This window comes from Anabrus simplex, chromosome 8 (assembly GCF_040414725.1).
Source record: "Anabrus simplex isolate iqAnaSimp1 chromosome 8, ASM4041472v1, whole genome shotgun sequence".
NCBI lineage: Eukaryota > Metazoa > Arthropoda > Insecta > Orthoptera > Tettigoniidae > Anabrus > Anabrus simplex.
The window spans coordinates 194086159-194110602 of NC_090272.1; the positions used below are offsets into that span (position 1 = coordinate 194086159).

A 24444-nucleotide genomic window follows, 5' to 3' on the forward strand; every position below is an offset into this window, starting at 1 on the left:
GAGACAAAAAGGCAGAGTTCAGAGTGGCTCACCCCATCGTTGCCCCGTCCCAAGAAGGCACGCATGAGCAAGTCCAGGATCAAAACCATGCTCATTGTCTTCTTTGACATCAGAGGTATTGTCCACCATGAATTCGTACCTACCGGGACTACAGTGAACCCAGCTTTCTACTTGGAAGTGCTCAAGAGACTGAAAAGGAGGGTCTCGCGCTGCCGAAGCGGCATCAAGGACACGTGGAAAGTTCATCACGACAACGCGCCGAGTCACAGCGCCTTCATTGTCAACGACTTCCTGGCCAGGACCAATACCCCATTGGTTCCCCAGCCTCCCTACAGTTCTGACCTGGCTCCCGCTGACATTTTTTTTTGTTTCCTCGGTTAAAAGGAGTCATGAAAGGAAAACATTGGGACACGATTGAAAGAATCCAGGCGCATGTTACATCGGCTCTAAAGGACATTCCGGAAAAGGCCTTCCAGGATGCCTTTCAGACATGGAAAAACCGCCTCCAGAAGTGTATCGACGCAAGAGGGTGCTGTTTTGAAGATTTTTGATAATTTGTACGAATATATTCAATAAATTATTTTTTATGAATTTGGTCGCATTATTTATGGAACAGACCTTGTAAGAAGAGAATTCTAAGCAATTTAGTGTTTCGACAAGGTGGAAAATAAAAAATACTTAATTGTGAATCTGTTTAAGTGCTATGCGGACCATGAAGCTGATTTTATGTAATACGGAGAGTACTATAAACTGCACTCAGGCAGACAGCACAGGCACACACATATACATACGGACAAGAACAGATACCTAACATAAAAATTAACCCAGGCTAGGTCGGCGTGTCAAGGCATGCAACGTTTACGTTCGCGCAGGATAGCGACGGATATCATGGACTCACAAGCTTGGTTCGAACACCACAGATACAATGCTGGACCGATGCAAAAATAGGCAAGGCTGATCCAAATATAATCGTAGCAGTCATAACTAACGTCAAACCGCTACCCGGGACATCCAAATTGCCTCACGTAGACAAACATGGATTAAACCCTGTAGCGTCAAATCTTACAATATACCAATGCTCAACCATGATTCAAAATGACGAGAAAACAGAAGTGCATGGTCTCAAAACCCACAAACACACAGACCCAAACAAACGGATAAGTAGATACCACTGTCCGCTCTCGCGCATGTGTACACAAAGAAAGAAAGAAAATAATTTAAAACACACACAAAATAAATTTACTAAGAGCTCGCAAAGACAGGTAATAAAAGACTACAGAAATGCAATCACATAGAACTGTTCTTGTAACTTTGGCACATGAAATAAAATAAAATGAAATACCTGGGAGCAGCACATGCGGAATCTCAAAAATATTTACGTCAGTCAGAATAATGACTCCGAGCAAAGAGCCGAGAGTTAAAACAAGAAAATCCAAGTTAGGAGCAATTCGTAGATCAGGAAGCACATTTTAAATCCCAGTTTGCTCATCATTTTCGATTCCTCCATTGTTGGTTTCACGAGCAGAACAACTTAACCATCGGGGAGCGAGAGACAGACTGAATCACAACACAGATGGCTAGAGCGCTATCTTCAAGGAGAAACTATAATTTTCACGTCACATTTTGGTAATGTTATCGGCAATGCCAACAACAGGCAGGCTTGGTGCGGCACAGTGTGTAGTCTTCATAATTAGAAATCATTGTAGGTAGGGCCCCATCTTCGTAGACGTGCAGGTTACCTATGTGGCGTCAACTCTAAAGACCTGCTCCAGGCCTCTTCGGAAACCACATGCCATTATTTATTATTTAGCTTGCATTCGGGGAGATAGTGGGATTGAACCCCACTGTCGGCAACCCTGAAAATGGTTTTCCATGGTTTCCCATTTTCACAGGTCATGGTTGCTTCCGTCCTGTTCCTAGCCCTTTCCTATCCCATCATTGCCATAATACCTATCCGTATTGGTGTGAAAAAATAAAATCTGTCAAGATGGCTCCTCAATGACTGTTAACCTAACCTTCTGATGAAGCAGGGAAGTAGAAACGAGCTCATCGGGTGATAAGAAGATTTGTTATTGAAGTGAAGAGAACCCATCTGTGTGAGGACGGCAGTGTATGAATATAATGAAGATTGTCCTTATCCTTCTTTATTTTCATGTTTGTCCATGTCTCTTCTTTCTGTTGCTCGTTCTTCCCACACTGACCTGTCATTGTGATTTTCCCATTCATCTTCCTGTCTTTCTATATATGACAAATCAACTGATTAAATGCTTTATTTCACATACATTCTGTCCATTTAATGGATTTGAGACTTCAATCCTATATTTTTGTTATTCTGTTATAAGTTTTTTTTGCTAGTGGTTTTTGACGATGCAAGGATGGGAAGGTAGTGGCTGTGGCCTTAATTAAGGTACAGGCCCAGCCCCTGGTGTGAAAATGGGAAACACTGAGCGATTTGGCTGTGCAGTTAGGAGTGCGCAGCTGTCAGGTTGCATTCGGGAGATAGTGGGTTCGAACCCCACTGTTGGCAGCCCTGAAGATGGTATTCTGTGGTTTCCCATTTTCACACCAGACAAATGCTGGGGCTGTAGCTTAATTAAGACTATGGCCGCTTCTTTCCCATTCCTATCCCTTTGATATTCTATCATCGCCATAAGACCTATCTGTGTCAGTGCGACGTAAAGCCAATTGTTTAGGAAAAAAATTGGGACACCATTGTCAATTTTGGTGAGTTTTTGGCATAGCAAATGACATCCATCATTGGTTGAAATTATTGCACCTCACACTTCTTGACATGTAACAGTTAAACAATCTTTAAAGCTTAGCTATGAAGCTAGTAGAAGCAAAATATAAAGTCTAGGAACAGATGGAGAATAGTGACTTCCTATGTAAGAATGTATGAACAGAGTATACACAAAAGAAATACATGGGTCCAACATTTTTGGCACACATCCTTCAGAAGCGGAGGATATCATAATAATGGTAGTGGTCATTGTTGGCAAGTAGATGCTGTGTAGGATGGAGTGGGGAGACAGACAAGAGATGGAAAAAAGGAGCAGTTATCTAATGTGAATACCCTTTCATTATACAGTCTTTATGATGATTAAGCCATATCAGATATTGTAATGTTAATCTGCACCGAAGAAGCCTTTAAAATAGGCCAAGGCATGTAATCTGCAGAATGATTATGTTATCTATTACATATATGAGAAGCTCTGTATTAGTACTTTTATAATTCTGTTTGTTCTGAATTGATATAGATTTGATGCTGTTGTTATGAAACTTTTAAGTCATCTTTGTAATATGCACTTACTGGTGTCCTAAATTTTATAGTAGTTTTTTTGGAAAATATGAAAATTATGGTGCTGTGAAGGATTAGTGACAGTTGCTATGGTTATCATAAACAAGTATTTTATATTCTTTGAAGATTGAAGTTTCCTTATACGGTGAATATTTTAAAATTATGATATTTTATACACTTTATATGTATTTTATCTACACCATGAAGAACTTGGCATATTAACCTATTTGTTATTGTTCTGTATATTATCCAAAATGAACTTTATGTGGAATACATAACCTCTCCTGGCAATGAAAAGGACAGTGAAATGGACAAAGATTGGAAGAAGAAAAATACTTTTAGATGTGCTACCTGGAATGTACAAGGTATCTCACACAAAGATGACTAGCTGGACGACATTCTCGCAAAAAAGACATTTTAATTGCAGCAATTTCAGAAACAAAAAGAAAGCTTCAGGGATCAAAAGAGACAGTAAATTATTTACAGTTTTACAGTGGGGTTGACAGAGATACTAGAGCACAGGCGGGTGTACTGCTCATGGTACACAAAAGATTAAGATCAACAATTGATAGCTACACTTTTTGGAATGAAAGGATTATCCAATTAAGACTAAAACTATTCAGGGGTTATCTTACAGTTATTGGGGTATACGCTGCAGTGGAGGGCAATTCAAATGAAAGTGATGGGTTCTATAATGATCTGCAAAAGATAGTCAATAAAAATAACAAACAAGATATGCTATTATTACTGGGAGACTTCAATGCCAGAGTTGGTAATGAAAAAATTCAGAATCACATCAGAATCCATGGAGAAACAACCCGCAATAACAATGGAACGAAATTAATAGATTTCACTGTCTTCAATCAGTTAAAGATTATGAATACAATGTTCCCACACAAGGACACCCACAAGTATACGTGGTCTGCACGAAATCAGAAATCGATTATAGATTATATAATTTGTAATGGTAAATTGGCAGATTTAGTCTTGGATACAAGAGTCTATCGAGGCCCTGAATTGGAAACTGATCACTATCTATTAGTAGCACCTATTCGTCTGAGGCCTAGATGGTATAAAAGAAACAAACAAACAAACAATACAAGGAATTAAAACTTCTTACAAGGTTAACCTATTAAGAGACCCCAGTATAAAATGGCTGTACCAGAACAGACTTAATAAACTTACACAGATGACACCAGTTAGTGACAACGTGGAAATGGAGTGGTCTAATTTGTGTTCAGTTTTAAAGCAGTCTGCTTCTGAGAGTTTGGGAGTTAAGAAAAAGTGGCAGAGGAAAAAGGGTTTAAGAATCTGGGATGAAGAGATTGAAAAAGTTATTTCAGACAAAAGAAATGCTTATAAAAAATTTTTGTCAACTGGCAAATTAGAAGATAAAATAGAGTATCACCACAAGAGAGCAATAGCAAAATGGGAAGTGCGGAAAAAGCACAGAAAGAGTTGGGAAAACTTTGTTTCACAACTGGAGACTGATATAACAACACCACAACCACAGACCTATAAAATACTCAAGAAACTAAATAATGATGTAAAAGAAGACATACGTATTAATGCAATACCTCTAACGGAGTGGCTCATTTATTTTTGGAACCTTTGGAGAGGTTCAAATATTGAGCCATTTCTTCTGCCAACATCTCATAACAAGTCTTCGGAAACCATTACACTCGAAGAACTGGAGCTAATACTCAGAAAACTTAGAAATGGAAAAGTATCTGGAGAAGATTCAATAAACGCAGAATTATTCAAGTATTCCAGTGACATCTTCAAGCAAAGATTTCTCAAATTCATCAATTTAATTTGGAATGGCAACAGACCACCAGAGAATTGGCAAAAAGCTATAGTTATTCCTCTCCATAAGAAGGGCAGTGTGAAAGATTGTGGAAATTACAGAGGGATAAGTATACTCAACTCAGGTTACAAAATTTACTCTAATATTGTCAGAGAAAAATTATTCAGGTATTATGAAAATGTGATTGGAGATGAACAACATTGATTTCGAAAGGGGCGCTCATGTGCTGATGCTTACTTTACCTTGAAAACCTTAGTTGAAAAACGCAGGGAATTTAACTTGGAAACTCACATAGCATTTGTTGATTTTAAGAAAGCCTTTGACCTAGTTAACAGGAACAGACTTCTTAATATCTTAGCAGAAGATAATGCCCCACAACAGTTAATAGATAACATATACAATATGTACAGTGACAACCTTATTGCGATAAAGTTAGGTAATCATCAGACTGAATGGAAACCGGTCAGCAGAGGTGTGAGACAAGGTTGTGGACTTTCTCCTTTGTTGTTCATAATCTATATGAACAACATAATACAGGAATGGAGGCATGAAAGGCATGGATCAATCCCAGTCAGCAGATATCTCACACATCTTGATGCCATACCCTTTGCTGATGATGTTGCATTGGTAGCATCATCAGAAGATGATCTTCAGTGGTCAGTATTTAATCTCCAGAAAGTCTCTTCAAAATTCGACATGATTGTTTCACCACAAAAGAGCAAAATAATGGCCTGTAAGGGGAAGGACCCTATCCCGAGTAAAATCTGTTTAGATAATAACATTTTGGAAAGAGTCAACAAATTCAATTATCTGGGATACAATTTATCTTACCAAGGGGAAATTGATATCTCTGCAAAAATAACCAAATTTACCAGAACAACAGGAATCATAAATCATATCATGAAGCCATCTCTTGTCCAAAAACACACTCGCTTACGTCTTTATAATACTTTAGCCAGACCAACACTTTGCTATGGCAGTGAGGCATGGACAATAAGAACTCAAGACATTTCCAGAATTACAGCACGTGAAATGACGTTCATGCGCAGAACAGCAGGCTATACGAAATGGAATCGTATAAGAAATGAAGATGTGCTTAAAGGACTGTATGTGAAATCAGTAATCAATTATGTTAAGGAGTTCTCCGTGGTAGTTAGAGGTGAAAGAAGGTGCTGGGATGAACAGGTCTCAACTTACGAAATTAAAGTTAATTTAAAATTCAACAAGGTTATATTTTCTTTTCAAGATCAAGAAATAACAAGTACAACAGGAACTTGGTTATATAGCAACAAAATAAGAATGTACAATTACAGTTTATTAATGTATATTGGGCTTCGAGTTCCAAAAACACAATCCCTGAGCAATGAGCCCAACTTTACTTATACACGAGGTTTAACAAAGGGGCAGAAAACCCCAATCATGCCCAGGAGCACTCGCTCCCTATTACTCAGTAAAGCCTGCTCAAGGCACACAGAAACTAAATATAAGAAAGAGCAACCCGCTCTCAAAGTTCAAGCCTATCAAAGGCCACACCAAACTCCACCTTCAAGCTGTCCTCCAAGCACATGAAAACAGGGGTAAAAATACCCAACCTACTGAGGCCTACTCAATAAAGAAACAGGACAGTTCCCAAAATACTAACTTGAGAGGAGGCGTAACTGCACTCCTAATACACTTCTTTAAAACCTATTTGGCCCTAGGCCACTTATGCAAGGGCTAATCCCATACTACGGAGGTGACACGATTGAAAAATGTTATGACATTACGAGTAGAAGGAAAATTGTTATAAAAATGTAGTCACCTCAAAACAAAATGAATGGGAGCTCGAGAGGGTTAGGCACACTCTATCCCAGTTTGTAGTTAAGGAAACAGAATTTATACCAAGTGTCTTTTACATTGTAAATATAGGTTACATGAGGAAAATTTTGAACCCGCCCCGAGGGTTAAACTGCTGAGCTAGCAAGCAAATAAGTTATAAAATGGCCATTACCTGATGGTTGAACTGCTGCCCGAAGAAAGAGGCGCTTCCCGCCCCCTGCTACATAATCACACAAAGAAAGATGTTACTGAAGTGGCGAGGAGACCAGAAAATCAGCAGTTTATATACCCTCGCGGAAGATTCGAGACGTTTCATGAATGATTACAACCGCTCACAAAATTTTATTGGATAACAGCAAAAACTAATACACCAGATGAAGAAGAAACACCTTATTGGGTGGAAAATTAATTACAGAAATTCCTGATTGGCTACATACAAAACAGGCGGAAAGAAAGGATTATATTGCCAACTCTCAAACCACAGAACAAAATTTAGCAAAAACAAAACTTATGAATGTTAAATTTCTTCTGGATTGTTCATTCCTTTACACCAGAGAGCGTTATCAGTTTTGGTAGAGACATCTGTTAGAGAATGTTCAAAGTTCTTGCTATGGAGCAGACAAACACGAATCGAAATTGACATAGTTCAGACACTTCAAAATTTACAGTAGAGACATCTTCTGAGAAACTTTAGAATTAACATGGTTGTTAAAGTTCAGGCTTCCTCCAGTAGAGGAGTTCCAACAGGTGCAATGTTTGAATTAGCGGCGCGGAGGTGTACCGCCCGGTACAAATTACATCTATGATTACCAAGAAAACTGGAAACATCATGTTCAAAGGATGGAATCTGGAAGACTACCAAAGGAGATCCTACGCTATCAACCAAGAGGACAGAGATCTATAGGACGTCCAATGAAGCGATGGAAAGAAAATGCAAGACTGTAACGGGCCACATGGCCCAGTACTTGGAAGGATGATGATGATGATGATAATTATGACATAACCTCTTCTGCCCAAAGGCCAGCCTCACCTTCCCGAGATGAAGAAACCTGTTCCCACAGATGAGGCCCTGTCGACAGAGTCACGGCGGTATAACCGTTACATCCATTATGGAGGAAATGCTGTGATTTCAGCTAGTCCATTAGCTGAGAGGTGGCAGCCCCACCAATGGTCTTACTTCCTTCAGGCTAACAACCCGTCGGAAGGTCATTTGATTGCTTTCAAGTCTTGCAATAAGTAAAATGCAAGACCGTAACGGGTCACATGGCCCAATACTTGGAAGGAAGATGATGATGATGATTATGTTATAAATAGTGATGACTGTCTGGTTGATTGTTAGTTTTATTTAAGATGAGTTATTAAGGTTGCTTCATTGAATTTCCTTCAGATTTCCTGCACAACGCCGGAGTTATTTATCGTGATCTCAAGTTGGAGAATATCTTATTGGACAGCGACGGCCATGCACAGTTAATAGACTTTGGGCTTGCCAAATGGCTCAAGTATGGAGCTCGAACTTCAACCATTTGTGGAACATTCCAGTATATGGGTGAGTTGTTTCTAAATGACATGTTTTGTTATAAATGTTGACCATCAGGCTTAAGTTTTGATCTTATTTACCAGAAAAGAGACTTGGCTGTTACATGTCAGGTTTCCTCTCTTTCACCGTGATGAAGCACTTTTAATGCACACTGGAGAAAGGACAGACTAAGTTTTTCATGGCACTTTTTTAAATCACTGTTGAAGGCTGTATTTGTGATTTTAAAAGATGTGACCAAAACAGGCTGTTTTCCTGTGTTTCGCAGGGGCTTCCCAACATTTTCTGGCACTCATAAGTTATGAATTTCATTATGGTTCATATTGACAATTGATCACTATCAAAGGAATAGGTGGACATTGCTCTATCCTTTGATAGTAATTTTTTGGCACTACGTAGAGTATCCTCATTGGTTGACATATACTTTAGCATCCATCCTTTGACACCGTAAAGCAGCTCAAGTAACACGTAACACTTCATGACAAGCCGATGGGTTTCAAACTGGACCTCATGGTTGCACATGAGGTGGGGTTCATTTCATTTACACTTCTTGCAGTTCTGATTCTGGTTTTGATCTCCACGTCTGGAATCCATTCTTGCGTTAGCAGCATCTTACGCAGGGGATGCCATGCTTTATGTGACAACACCTGCAAACAGCACAGGCGTAGAAATTAAATAGCCAGGTTGAGTGGCTCAGACGGTTGAGGCGCTGGCCTTCTGACCCCAACTTGGCAGGTTCAATCCTGGCTAAGTCCAGTGATATTTGAAGGTGCTCAAATATGTCAACCTCGTGTCAGTAGATTTTTGGCATTTAAAAGAACTCCTGCGGGACTAAATTCCGGTATCTCAGCGTCTCTGAAAACCGCAGAAGTCGTTAGTGGGACATAAAGCAAATAACATTATTATTATCTCTCAGAGTATTGATATTATTTTAAGGACCCTGATAACCCACCATAGTATTTAATTTAGTAATTTCCTATAGAATTTCTGAAATATACAGAGGTCGAGTCATAAGTCATGGCAACTATTTTTTTTCTCGCGTACAGGAGACAACACGGAAAATCTAAGATATGCATTTGGAAACGTACGGTATGTAGTTGCGTATGATGCCACTAGATGGTGTATGTAAACAACAGTGTGGGTCTAAGCATGCCCTCAAGTTCAATGTGTGAGTGAGAGCATCACAAAATGGAAGTCAACAAGCAGAAGCAACGATCGTATATTAAAATAGCAGTTCTCCACAGCAGAAATGCACGCCAATGCCATGCAGAGCTGCAAGAAGCATTAGGTGTGGCCATGATCTAATCCCCAAAGTCAAGAAGCCAACAGTTTGCTAACAAAGAGGACATGGTAATAGCATTCAGAGAGAGGTGTCACTCGTTAGCGATACACATGCAGCAAATGGTATTCAGCGCCTGCCCCACCGCTGGCAACGCACAGTGGAAACCTTGGGTGATTATTTCGAAGGTCTGTAACCAGTGGAGACTTGTCCTTTGCACGTAGTCTTGTGTATTTACTGTCTATACCATAATACAACAAAGTTTACCATGGCCTGTGTTCTGTCACTTTCCTATGAGAATCTCCTGAAGACAGAATTTGTCTTCAGGCACTATGCATAAGTACATGTCCTATATTTCCAAATGCATATCTTAGATTTTCTGTGTTGTCTCCTGTTCGCGAGGAAAAAAGAAATAGTTGCCATGACTTATGACTCGACCCTCGTATTTTTTCTGGTTTTTTTTCTCTCACTTTTCGTTCTTATATTCCACTTGCACTATGCATTTTGCCAAACTAATACCATACTAAATGAGAAAAATTGACACCACTTTACTATCCATTCCAGACAATAGAGCAAAACATCATATTTCTGCTTACCATGTCCTCAAAACATCTGAAAGCTGTAAGTTGATTCGTTGGCTAAAAGCAAGTATCTGAGGAAGACCAATAAACTGCTACATGACGAGTTGTGTATGAATGTTCTTAAGGTTAACAAATTTTGTGATGTTAGCAGTAATAAACATTATCATATTTTGAATAACTGCTTATCAAAGTGCGAGTTCTCATAGAGGGCAAGGTCATATTAACACCCACTATTGGGCAGTATATCTGTGGAACACTTGCCAGTCACTTTAGAGCACTTGTTGTCACTTCGTGTAGTGCTTTCAGTCTATCTTCATAGGCATAAAGCAAACAGTTCTACACAATTTGTAAGGTAGTCTATTCCTGCATCCCGACAGTGGCTATAACTGTGGTTTATTCTCCCATTTCTCCTCTTGCACTTTAGGTGTATCATGGGACAATACATTTCATGAAGTTCCAGGTTCAACTGTATGTCTATTTCTGGTGCTAAGAGTATCCCTTAATGAAAATACAAAATGATGTTTAATGTTCACACTATTAGTTATTCATAACTTTGAAGTACCAGACATGAAAGTAGCGAGAACATTTGCTGGTTATTAGATATTAGAATCATTCTGTATTGACGGTTTTCACTTTGCAAAGGAAAAATTAAATGTCTCCTCCTAATTCAATTACATGCATTTAGGAGCTATGGCAGGAGGGTACCTGGAATGAGGTGATAAAGGCTAAGAATTAACTTGTTGGGTGAAGTTGTGCGCATAAACTAGCTTCGTTGCTGGGGTCATGTGAGGTCAGTGGAGGAAGGAGAGTAAGAGAAGCAGAGGGAGACCAAGGTCATGATGGTTAGACTCAGTTTTTAATGGTTTAAAGTTATGCAACTAAACAGAACTGCAGCAGATGTGGGGGAGGAGCAGATGTAAAACCACATCTGTACTTGGAGGACAATAATAAAGAAGAATATTGCTGAGAACTGGGACCTCTGTCTTGCTTTTCTTGACCTGAAAGCCACATTTGACTCTGTGCCAAGGTAATACATAAGAGAAGGTCAAGAAAACAAGAGGTACCAGCAAGGCTGCTGAATGCTGTAAAGTTTGTTCATGAGCAACCGGTGCGAATAGATCATATGGATGGTAAAATGTTAGGGGAATTCCCTATGGAGAAAAAATCAAATGAGGCAATAGTTTTAGTCCTCTACTGTTCCAACATCTTCAGGGATGAAGTAACAAAAATATTTAAGTGCTGAACCCACAAAATGAAGTGGAGACTTTGAGCAGTCTATTTTCAAGCACTGCTTTATGCAGATGATATCACATTTTATTTTTAATTTAATTTATTTATTAGCCGAGGCACCTGAGCTAAAGCTTACTGTGGTGCAGTACATTTTAATATTATCATGGCTACAATCAGTCACTACTGATCTGCATTTAGGGCACTTGCCCAGGTGGCAGATTCCCTATCTGTTGTTTTCCTAGCCTTTTCTTAAATGATCGCAAAGAAATTGGAAAATTATTGAACATCTCCCTTGGTTATTCCAATCCCTAACTCCCCTTCCTATAAATGAATATTTGCCCCAGTTTGTCCTCTTGAATTTCAACTTTATCTTCATATTGTGATCTTTCCTACTTTTAAAGACACTACTCAAACTTATTCGTCTACTGATGTCCTCCTACGCCATCTCTTCACTGACAGCTTGGAACATACCACTTACAATATTATAATAATATTTGTGATATACATACCACTTAATCGAGCAGCTTGTCTCCTTTCTCCCAAGTCTTCCCAGTCCAAACTTTAAGTATTTATAAAGTAAATTAATACACTCCAGTAATATAAGTTTGTTACATCAAATTAGTTATAATAATTTTGGTACATGAATAGATCTAAGTACTACATATCACACATACGTTAGTATCATAAAATATTAAGATATCCTATAAATATAATCATATGCATATGTTTTGTTTTATATAATTGAATTGTTTCATAATGATACACTGTAGGAGTAAACAAGCAGACAAACAAACGACTAAATATACAAGAAGGAAAATGTAACAGTCATTTTCGAAATTTATTAAATATAATTTTTTTCTGCTTAAAATAATTATTTTACTAGTTTTTGAACATTCGTATTGAAGAGGCGTTCTGTATGTCTTCCGGCAGTTTATTGTAGAGACTAACAGAATAATGCCTTATGGAATTACTTCCATATTTATTTGAATGGATAACAGTGCAATGGATATTATTAGCATTTCTTGTATTATAATTGTGATTTACTGAATTTGTTTTACATGATGTATTTGAGTTGCCAAATTACGAATAATTTTATATCCCTTTCAGACCTGAAAGAAAACTGGCGCTGTGAATTTTTGTTTGTACGTCAAAAACTGACTAAAATGCTCTTAAATACATATAGTTTTAGTTTATTCTACAAAATAAAAATTAACATCTGAAAAAAAGCACCCACACAATTGTGGGTGTCGGGACTTACTTCACTACGTACAAAAAAGAAAAATTACCTCCATGCATGTGTATATACATATGTACATGATCAAATGTTCTATTTTACATACATACATACATACATACATTATCATTATAGACTGTTATGCCTTTCAGCGTTCAGTCTGCAAGCCTCTGAGAATTTACTAAACGTCGCCACAATCCTCGATTTGCAACTAGTGTTGTGACCTCATTTAGTTCTATACCTCTTATCTTTAAATCGTTAGAAACAGAGTCTATCCATCGTCGTCTTGGTCTCCCTCTACTTCTCTTACCCTCCATAACAGAGTCCATTATTCTCCTAGGTAACCTATCCTCCTCCATTCGCCTCACATGACCCCACCACCGAAGCCGGTTTATGCGTACAGCTTCATCCATAGAGTTCATTCCTAAATTAGCCTTTATCTCCTCATTCCGAGTTCCCTCCTGCCATTGTTCCCACCTGTTTGTACCAGCAATCATTCTTGCTACTTTCATGTCTGTTACTTCTAACTTATGAATAAGATATCCTGAGTCCACGCAGCTTTCGCTCCCATAAAGCAAAGTTGGTCTGAAAACAGATCGATGTAAAGATAGTTTCGTCTGGGAGCTGACTTCCTTCTCACAGAATACTGCTGATCGCAACTGCGAGCTCACTGCATTAGGTTTACTACACCTTGATTCAATCTCACTTACTATATTACCATCCTGGGAAAACACACAACCTAAATACTTGAAATTATCGACCTGTTCTAGCTTTGTATCACCAATCTGACATTCAATTCTGTTGGATTTCTTACCTACTGACATCAATTTAGTCTTCGAGAGGCTAATTTTCATACCATACTCATTGCACCTATTTTCAAGTTCCAAGATGTTAGACTGCAGGCTTTCGGCACAGTCTGCCATTAAGACCAAGTCGTCAGCATAGGCCAGGCTGCTTACTACATTTCCACCTAACTGAATCCCTCCCTGCCATTTTATACCTTTCAGCATATGATCCATGTAAACTACAAACAGCAAAGGTGAAAGATTACAGCCTTGTCTAACTCCTGTAAGTACCCTGAACCAAGAACTCATTCTACCATCAATTCTCACTGAAGCCCAATTGTCAACATAAATGCCTTTGATTGATTTTAATAATCTACCTTTAATTCCATAGTCCCCCAGTATAGCGAACATCTTTTCCCTCGGTACCCTGTCATATGCTTTCTCTAGATCTACGAAACATAAACACAACTGCCTATTCCTCTCGTAGCATTTTTCAATTACCTGGCGCATACTGAAAATCTGATCCTGACAGCCTCTCTGTGGTCTGAAACCACACTGGTTTTCATCCAACTTCCTCTCAACGACTGATCGCACCCTCCCTTCCAAGATGCCTGTGAATACTTTGCCTGGTATACTAATCAATGAGATACCTCGATAGTTGTTGCAATCCTTCCTGTTCCCTTGCTTATAGATAGGTGCAATTACTGCTTTTGTCCAATCTGAAGGTACCAACACTCCACGCTAATTTGACTACTCTATGAAGCCATTTCATCCCTGCCTTCCCACTATACTTCACCATTTCAGGTCTAATTTCATCTATTCCTGCTGCCTTATGAGAATGGAGTTTATTTACTATCCTTTCCACTTCCTCAAGCATAATTTCACCAACATCATTTTCCTCCTCCCCATGAGCTTGACTGTTTGCAACACCACCATGATGATTTCCTTTTACGTTGAGAAGATGTTCAAAATATTCCCTCCACCTCTCCAATGATTCCCTGGGATCTGTTATGAGTTCACCTGAATTACTCAAAACACTGTTCATTTCCTTTTTCCCTCCCTTCCTAAGATTCTTTATTACTGTCCAGAAAGGTTTCCCTGCTGCTTGACCTAGCCTTTCCAGGTTATTACCAAAATCTTCCCACGACTTCTTTTTGGATTCAACAACTATTTGTTTCGCTTTGTTTCTTTCATCTACATACAAATCCCTGTCTGCCTCGGCCCTTGTTTGGAGCCATTTCTGATAAGCCTTCTTTTTACGTTTACAGGCTCCTCTCACTTCATCATTCCACCAAGATGTTCGCCTTTTCCCATCTTTACACACAGTTGTTCCTAGGCATTCCCTTGCTGCTTCTACTACAGCATCCCTGTATGCCACCCATTCACTTTCTATATCCTGAACCTGCTTACTGTCTACTGTTCGAAACTTCTCACTAATCATATTCATGTACTTCTGTCTAATTTCCTCGTCCTGGAGATTTTCTACCCTTATTCATTTGCAGACAGATTTCACTTTCTCTACCTTAGGCCTAGAGATACTTAGTTCACTACAGATCAGATAATGGTCTGTATCATCGAAAAATCCCCGAAAAACTCGTACATTCCTAAAAGATTTCCTGAATTCAAAATCTGTTAAGATATAGTCTATTATGGATCTGGTACCCCTAGCCTCCCATGTGTAGCGGTGAATAGCCTTATGCTTGAAGAATGTATTCATAACAGCTAAACCCATACTAGCACAGAAGTCCAGCAAACGCTTCCCATTCCCATTAGCTTCCATATCTTCCCCACATTTACCAATCACCCTTTCGTATCCTTCAGTTCTATTCCCAACTCTCGCATTGAAATCGCCCATTAGCACTATTCTATCCTTGCTGTTGACCCTGACCACGATGTCACTCAATGCTTCATAAAACTTGTCAACTTCATCCTCATCTGCACCCTCACATGGTGAATACACGGACACAATTCTTGTCCTAATTCCTCCCAGTGACAAATCTACCCACATCATTCGCTCACTTACGTGCCTAACAGAAACTATGTTGCGTGCAATGGTATTCCTGATAAAGAGCCCTACCCCAGACTCTGCCCTTTCCTTTCTAACACCCGTCAAGTACACTTTATAATCTCCTATCTCTTCCTCCTTATCTCCCCTTACCCGAATATCACTTACTCCTAGCACATCCAGATGCATCCTCTTTGCTGACTCAGCAAGTTCTACCTTCTTTCTTCCATAAGCCCCATTAATATTGATAGCTCCCCATCGAATTCCATTTCATTCGCCAAGTTGTTTCCAAGGAGTCCCTCGCCTGCCAAATGGGAGTGGGACTCCATTACTCCCATAGGTCCGAGGCTTGCTTAAAGTGTTCTGAGCTCGGTAAATTCATGAAGCAGGATGCTGCCCTACTTGCACATAGTCCAAGTGAGGATCTCTCCTCTAACGGGTTATGGACCACCGGTGAATTGTGTAGTCCTAGCCGCCTGAGCACAAGGAAGGCCACGACTCAGAATATGTCCGAGATGCCCACTCCCATTCCATAGCAACTGGTATCCCGACTCTCAGGACCACTTACTAGGCCACTCAGCCGTTGCCCATGGTTCACGAACTAGGACGTGACTACAGTAACCCACAAACATGAACCATCCACAAACATGAATAATTTAAAATAATTAAATCTTCGTTCAAATACAAGTAAACATTACATTTTCTACATTGAGGAGGAGTTTTGCTATTACTGCCCTTTTGGCAGCAGCAGCTTGTCGTCAGACCTGAAAGAAATCTGGAGGTGTCAAAACGTCAAAAACTTGCTAAAATGCTCTCAAACACATGTTTTTACAGTTTATTTTACAAAATAAGAACAATCGGCTGAAAAACAGAACCCACACAATTGTGCGTGTCAGGAATTCATTCCCTACTTGCAAAAAATAAAAAAAATAAAAATTCAACTCAGTACATGTGAATATGCACATGTACATGAAATGCACATGTACATGATCAAATGTTCTATTTTACAGTGTGGAACGATTTTAAACAATTAAAATCTTATACATTACATTTCTCATGTAGAGTACGAGATTTTCTTTCACAGTCCTTTTTGTGACAGCGCCCAGCACTCCTGCATGCATTGCCTGTAAGGAAACCTAGCCCGCACGTATGTGCGTATCAACATTCAAAACCTCATGGTATTACGTACGATGTTGTAAGTTCACAATTTACGTTTGCTACACAATCTACACACTTCATTGATTATATTCTGCTATTCAGTAAAGCTTCTAGATTAATGTGAATGCAATAAATAAATACTTACTTTAGGCATTACTGCTTCCCACCATATTGCTAATGAACTGAATTTTTAAACTCTTCTTCCTGTCCCCTGGTGGTCAAGTACTAAATAAAAACAGCTGAAGTAGATGCTTCATGTCCTGCACAAGCACTGCAGTCCGGTCTAGCGAAAAGAAAACGTCAAATAAGCTCAGACATAAATAAAATGCGAACCCGCACAATTGTGCGTGCACGGTCTGAAAGGGATATATCATAACCAATGAAGTTTTCTGTCGTAGGGTATCAAGCGAGAGAACATTACATGGTCTGTACAATTGTTCAGTAGGAGTTAACAGAGGCAATTTAAAAAGTATTTTCAATCTGACAACTCTAGTGAATAATTCTTTAGTACAATATGCCCATATATGGATCATATAAATAATATGGCTCTCAATTAGCTCTTGGAAAACACTTTTCAATAAATCATGAGAAACTTTGTATTTCTGTCTATTTAGAATGCCAGTAGCTGGGATCAGTTTGTTACAGATAGATTCAAAATGATTCTTCCATGTTAGTGATTCATCAATAATTAGTCCAAGAAATTTAGCAGCCTTTACTCTAGGTACTGATTGCCCAAAAAATGTCAAATGTAAATCTTTAAAAAAAATTGTTTTTAGGTTTATGAAATAAAAATTTAATTGGTTTTTGTCAGATTGATTGTAAATTGATTTTTACGGAACCATATTTCAATTAAATTTGCATCATGCTGCATATCTTGTTCCAGTTCTTGAATGTTGTCACCAGTATAGAATATATTGGTGTCATGTGCAAAAAGTGATAATCTACCTCTGAAATGTAAGTTAACCAATATTGTTAATAAAAATAAGAAAAATGTAACGGTCCTAACACTGAGCCCTGTGGGACTTGACTGAGATAGTTTGGTAATTACTGTTGGTATTCATACAATTCACAAATTGTTCCCTGTCTGTAAGATAGTCTCTAAACCTGTCTAGCGCAACACTCCTTATGCCAGCTGCTTCCAATTTATGAATTAAAATACCACAATCAACTATATCAAAAGCTTTTTTGGTGTCTATAAATATGCCTGATGCTAATTGATCTAAATCTAAATCTTCTTGTAATTTAATGACAGTATCTTCAACAGCATTGTAAGTACTTGAATTTTATAAAAATCCATATTGATATTTATAAAATATTATTATCTAGAAATTTCAATAATCTATCTTTAATTATATTCTCCAAAATTTTTAGCAGAATAGGAATGATAGAAGTAGACCTGTAATTATTAAGTTCAGTTTTGTCCCATCCTTTACAGATGTGTAAAACCTTAGCTATTTTAAGTCTTTTAGGGACTTTACCCTTTTGTATAGATTTATTGATTAATTTAGTTATATGAGGAATTAAATGATATGCCATTTTCTTAATATATTGTTGCTAATACCATCCCCATCTTCACTATGACTATTTTGTTATTTTTCTATTATATTAGCAACTTCATTTTCATTGGTTGGACTTAAAAACAAATAATTACCTGATCCACTCTCTAAATTAGGATATTGCTGGCCATATCTTTTGCTATACTAGTAAAATATTCATTGAATGTTGTAGAAATTTCTTTTGGATTTGTAACTATTTTATCATATTGATAACTGATGCACCATAAAGACCTCAGCAGGCAGTGGTGGAATGGTATGAAGAGCTTAAGAGGAAAGGCATGGTAATTGATACTGATAAAGGCAAAGTAAACAGTTGAATATAGTTTGTGGTAAAAGGCTCCTTGACAAAGTAGAAACTTTTGAATATCTAGGTACTGTACTACGTTGTGATGGAAAAGTAGAACAGTGGAGCTACATAGAGCTGTCAAAGCCATATCAGCTTACCATCAGATGATTAGTACTATAGTGCGGAATACCGAGATTAATATCAATACAAAACAGAAATGCAGATCCATATCTCTTCTTCTTTTGTCATCAGCCCACAGGTTGCTTGGCAGCAGCTCGCTATGTCTCTCTTTCAGCCTTCCTTTTGAGAGTGCTATAAGTCAGGGAGCTGATGTCTTCCATTATCTGGTTGATGTACTCCAATCTCGGTTTGCCTCAGGTGTTCTTACCGTCAGATTCTCCCTCAATGATCGTTTTAATGAGACCATCGTATCTTAACAAATGTTCTATCCAAATGGTTTTTCTGGTTTGAATGGGTTTCGAAAGGCATGGTGATTCTTCCTTTATTCTCTGCAGTACCTCATCATTCTATACCTTGTCCATCCGGGAAATCATGAGTATCCTGCGATAATATGACATCTCGAATGCCCTCAGTCTCTTCTTTTCTGTCTCTCCAAGTGTCCAAGTCTCACTTCCATACAGTAGCACATTCACAACAAAAAGTTCTGATGAGATATTTCTGGAGTTGCATGTCTATGCTGGGAGATATAAAGAGGTTCTGTTTCTTGTTAAAGATGGTCTTAGCCTGGTGGATGTGGCTTACAACATCCGTCCTCAACCTACCCAGGTAGGCGTAGGACTGTACTTTGTCTAGCTTGCTGCCATCGAACGGACACTGGACTCGTGTGTCATTTCTGCTGACCACCAGAACTTCAGTTTTGTTTTTGTACATGGGGCAGAGAGTCTAGCACTGAAGGCAATCATCTGAGTAGGATTACTGCCACAGAAGAGATGTTTTAAAGGTGAGCAGTAGGAGAGACTAGAAGAGATAGTGTCCAAGAAAGTATTGACTGTAATGGTGGGAGGGCCATGAAATGATACGGACATGTCAGGAGAATGGGGAAAGAAAGAAAAGAGAAAAGAGAATGAAGAGCTAGACGGAGAAGAGCTCACATACCATTTTGACCAATTTCGGAATTGAGAGAATAGGAAAAGATAAGATGATGTGAGAATAGATTTGAGTAGAAGAATTGGGTGGAATGAGGTTACCCTGATGTTTGAAATTATAAGGGAATTGAAGTAGTTGTAGTAGTAAGGGACTGAACGAGGCCGTTGCAAATGGAGGATTGTGGAGGTGGTTAGTTAATTCACAGAGGCTTGCACACTGAATGCTGAAAAGCATAACACCGAGCTCGATAGCTGCAGTCACTTAAGTGCGGCTAGTATCCAGTATTTGGGAGATGGTGGGTTCGAACCCCACTGTCGGCAGCCCTGAAGATGGTTTTCCGTGGTTTCCCATTTTCACACCAGACAAATGCTGGGGCTGTACTTAATTAAAGCCACAGCTGCTTCCTTTCCACTCCTAACCCTTTCCTGTCCCATCGTCGCCTTAAGACCTATCTGCATCGGTGCGACGTAAAGAAACTGTAAAAAAAAAAAAAAAGATAAAGAAAAGCATAACAGTCTATAATGAAGATGTATGTACTTAAAATGCAGTTTTTAAAGTGTTCAGAGTCAAATCACATTTGATAGAGTCTGTGTTAAGTTTCTAGTTGTATTGTTATTAGAACCTGTCACAACTACAATACAGGGGCTTGTTTGTTTGAGTTAATTTTGGTTGATTTCAGCTCCAGAGGTGGTGAGCATGAAGCAGTATGGCCATGCTGTAGACTGGTGGTCGCTGGGAGTGGTGATGTGCTGCTTGCTGACAGGAGAGGTAGGAACTTGTTTGCATTGTCTTGTACAGTATGATACAGAATATTGAAAATGATGTTGTTTTAACCCTAAAGCGGGCTTTTAACATTTAACATGCCTATAAATGTTACATTGCCGGGCGCTTTATAATCCTTAGACATAATAATTACAACACAAATTACAAGTGACAGTACATACATATAATATTGAAAGGTAAAAATGTTCATGCTTAGAAGACTGAAAATAAAATTGAAACAGATGAATACTTAACTCACGAGAACTTAAAATGAAACACGTCTAACAATCTTCATTAATCATTATCATCATTCTCACTGCTTACACATCTAATGCATCTTTTAGAGTATGCTTTACACACAAAGTTATGACACAAAATACACTTCATTGTGGTGACTGGATTTTGTTTCCACTCACAGTGAATGCATCGTCCTCTCTTCAATGGCAATTTGTTTCTTCTAATGTTTCTTCCTGAAGGTATAGGGATAACACTGCTCGGATATCCAGAGGCATTGTTCTTATCTTAGCTCGTTCAACCAATCACTTATTCATGAGTTGAAACGAAAGATTTTTCAATCCTAGAGATAGCCCTTGAAAATATAGTGGGTCACCATATTGTTTCGTCTTTCCCAAAGACAAACTCCCTAGTTCGTCATGTTCATCGCTACCAACTACGCCTACATCACCTTCTCGTTCACTCTCACTGTCACGATCAATGTCTGAATAATTTACAACTTCATCTTCACCATCAGAGAAATCAACAACTTCAGCTCCCTCAGATCCTTCCTACTCGTCAGATAATTCCTGTAACAGCGTTTGTATGTCTTCATCCTTCACAAACTTCCCCCTACAATAAAAATAGATAGTTACTTTTGTTTCCTCTACAGTCTACATTTTAAAATAATGAAACACCAAGAACGTTTAAGGTACAATTTTACTTACATTTTTGGGTGCGTGGTGAAGAAAGTTCATCAAATGATGGCACGTGCGAGTCAAGGTCGAATAGCATGACACGTACAACTTCCTGAACTGATACCGCTACACTGAGAGTATCGATAAGACTTCGTCGGAAGGTACTAGCAGCGTGATGGCTGGAGTTCTTAGGAACTAAAATCTACAGATGAAATACGCAGGTTGGTGAACGAAATTCAGCAGCGCGCCCGGTTTAGGGTTAAGGTGTAACTGCAAGATTACAAGTTTTCCAAGTATGTAAATCTGCAGTGTGTTAATAAGAATGAATCTGCAATTTTAAAAACAAAAATTACAAATCTATATAAAGGTGTTATTGTTGTTGTTGTTGTTGTTGTAGTAACCTATGGCTTTATAGGGAAGTAACTCCAATATAAAATGTATATCTCTAGAGAACAGTAATATACAAATAACATTAATACAGATGTATTAGGGAACAGAGTCTTGTTCATCATGTGTGCTTTCATCGACCTCGCTGTTATTGGGCATCTCCAATCTTCGCACCTTCTCCTATTATTTTTGCTTGGCCGGGTGGCTCTTCATCTTTAATTACAACTCCCGCCGACCTCAAGAAAACACATTGGCCGACTCTGCACTAGCGGTTGACCTCCCCAACTACAATCCTTTCCTACCACAATGATCACCACCACTACCTTCACTACAACCACGACCTCCGCCCGCTTCTGTCGTTTTGTTTCTGTTACCACATTTACGTCTTCTCATCGTTCTCGGGCCATGCCCTCATTTCTCCTTACGCCACCGGACCGCCCTGGTCATCTTCAACATCAGCCACTTCAAGCCGCACCTGCCACACCACAAGTTATGACCGCCGACGCACCTCCACCATCAACACGAGTGCCAACTCTATCTCACCCAGGAATGTATAGCTGCGTCATCCAAGGCATCGACCCTACCATTTCAGTCTCAGCCATACTACGAGAACTCCACGTTGCACGCATCCTGGCACGCAGAGCTTTTCGCATCAAGAACCCCACAGGACCCTCATTCTTGGTACGACTTCACCTACCTGCGGAAGCAGACGTCCGCCATATCCTCATCAACGGCGTGTATATCTTCATTCATCAACACAAACTTCAACCCTCACCCTCTCCTCATTGAACATCTCCCGGACACACACCACGTCGCACCTAGCCATCCCATCCTCCTTATCAACCTAGCTATTCTGTTCGCCCACCTCCTCCCTCCATTTGTTCCTTCTTGCAAGCTGCCCTTCTCAGACTCTTCACTACTTCTTTAAGCCAGATCGCCGCCACACTCCTCCCCAATCATCTCACCTCTGGCACTCTGGTATAACCATACACCTCTTCTGCGCATCATCCTTCCATCACATCTCCCTCGCAAATCCCCTATCATTCCCATCACTGTAGCCAAGGGGCCTCACCTTTCCTCCTCCCCCAAATCTTCACATCGCTCTACCCACCTTCCACATCTCCACGCACCACACTGTTATCCTCACAGCTCCAGCCAAGGAGACGTCATTACCATTTAGGGGCCCACCCCTCTCGCGATGTCATCTTGTTTCTGGCTGTCCAGTTTAGGGCTGGTAAATTGCCTTGTTTTTGTCGGGTTAGGTTGATGGGTTGAGTCCTGTGCACTGAAGTAGGTGTTTCGAGTCCATCACGGATCCAGTAATTTTTCAGATGGTCAGGGGCTTAGCCAGTGGGGAGTGGGTTACTGGGTGGTTAGAACCACCTCCATGGAATTTTTACCAAAATAACATAAACAGAAACTGACAATAAACTAAATAAACATTCAGAGACATTATTGCAGAACCAACAGATGTGTAATTCACTTATATCAGTGCCCTGGCTATGCTTCGGCAGATGGTATACTTTTCCATCGGGTATATTTTGATTCTAGCTAGACGTGGAGCTAAGCAGTCCAATCTGAAGATCACCACTGCTTCTTTCCTCGGCTTGCTCTTTTCTTTGTCCCATAGGTCATTTGTTCTTTTCCATTTCTTCATTGTGGTAAGATACATAGTTTCTTTCTTCTATTTTTCAAGGGTTTTATTTGTGTTTATCTTCTTGATTGAGTTAGCTGCCAGAAATTTGGTTCTCATATAGGTATTAGTGCATCTTTTATGCTAGTTTATCTGTCAGTTCATTGCCTTCTACTCCTGCATGTGCGGGGATCCAATGGAAAGTGATGTTTCTCTGTAAAGTTTTTTTTTTAGTAGATGTTTAATTACCGGGCGAGTTGACCCTGCGGTTAGGGCCGCGCAGCTGTGAGCTTGCATCTGGGAGATAGTGGGTTCGAACTCCACTGCCCTGAAGATTGTTTTCCATGGTTTCCCATTTTCACATCAGGCGAATCCTGGGGCCATACCTTAATTAAGGCCTCGACCACTTCCGTCCCACTCCTAGGCATTTACTGCCCCATCGTCGCCATAAGACCTATCTTTGTCGGTGCGACGTTAAGCAAATTGTAAAAAAATATGTTTAATGTCATGAATTCTTGATGAATGGAATTTAAATTACTATTCCACTTCATTTTCGTAGTGGCCTGTTTGATGCGGTAATTACTGTACCATTGAAGAATGGTTTAGTTGGCTATCACATCCTTTCTCCTAAGTCATTTTATTTTATTCTATTCCATTTTCTCTCTGTGGAAAAGGCATGCTCTGACACAATCTATATGCATTTATAATAACTTTATTTTTCACAATATTTTGGGAGCTAATCCAAATTCATCCCGTAGTATCTTGAGAATTTGCCTGATGGATAACACCCCTTGTTGAATGGGAAGGTAGAACCCATCCACAGTATCCCCTGCCTGTCAAAAGAGACGGCTGAAAGGGAACCGCAAAGGATCTGATCTCGGGAGTGTGGGTTGGTGACCATGAAGTCACAAGCTGAGTTTGCATTGCTTCGATTTACTTACGCGTAACTTCCGTTCCCTGTCTGACCTCTCTTGGACAATTATTTTGATCCCGATGGTATTAGATTTGCAAGTACTAGGAAGTATTTCATTTTCACTTTCTTTTTGGCCCTTCTCTTTCTTTTGCCATTATCT

The 24444-nt window shown here is 39.4% G+C and overlaps 1 protein-coding gene across 1 annotated transcript in view; it reads left to right on the top strand.

Moving 5' to 3' along the window:
• Positions 1-24444, top strand: part of S6KL (S6 Kinase Like) — a 632786-nt gene that overhangs the window by 35544 nt on the left and 572798 nt on the right. The window contains exons 7-8 of the mRNA XM_067153213.2: positions 8311-8469; positions 20358-20446. Coding sequence (XP_067009314.2) covers positions 8311-8469; positions 20358-20446 — 248 coding nt within the window. The remainder of the gene's footprint in view (positions 1-8310; positions 8470-20357; positions 20447-24444) is intronic.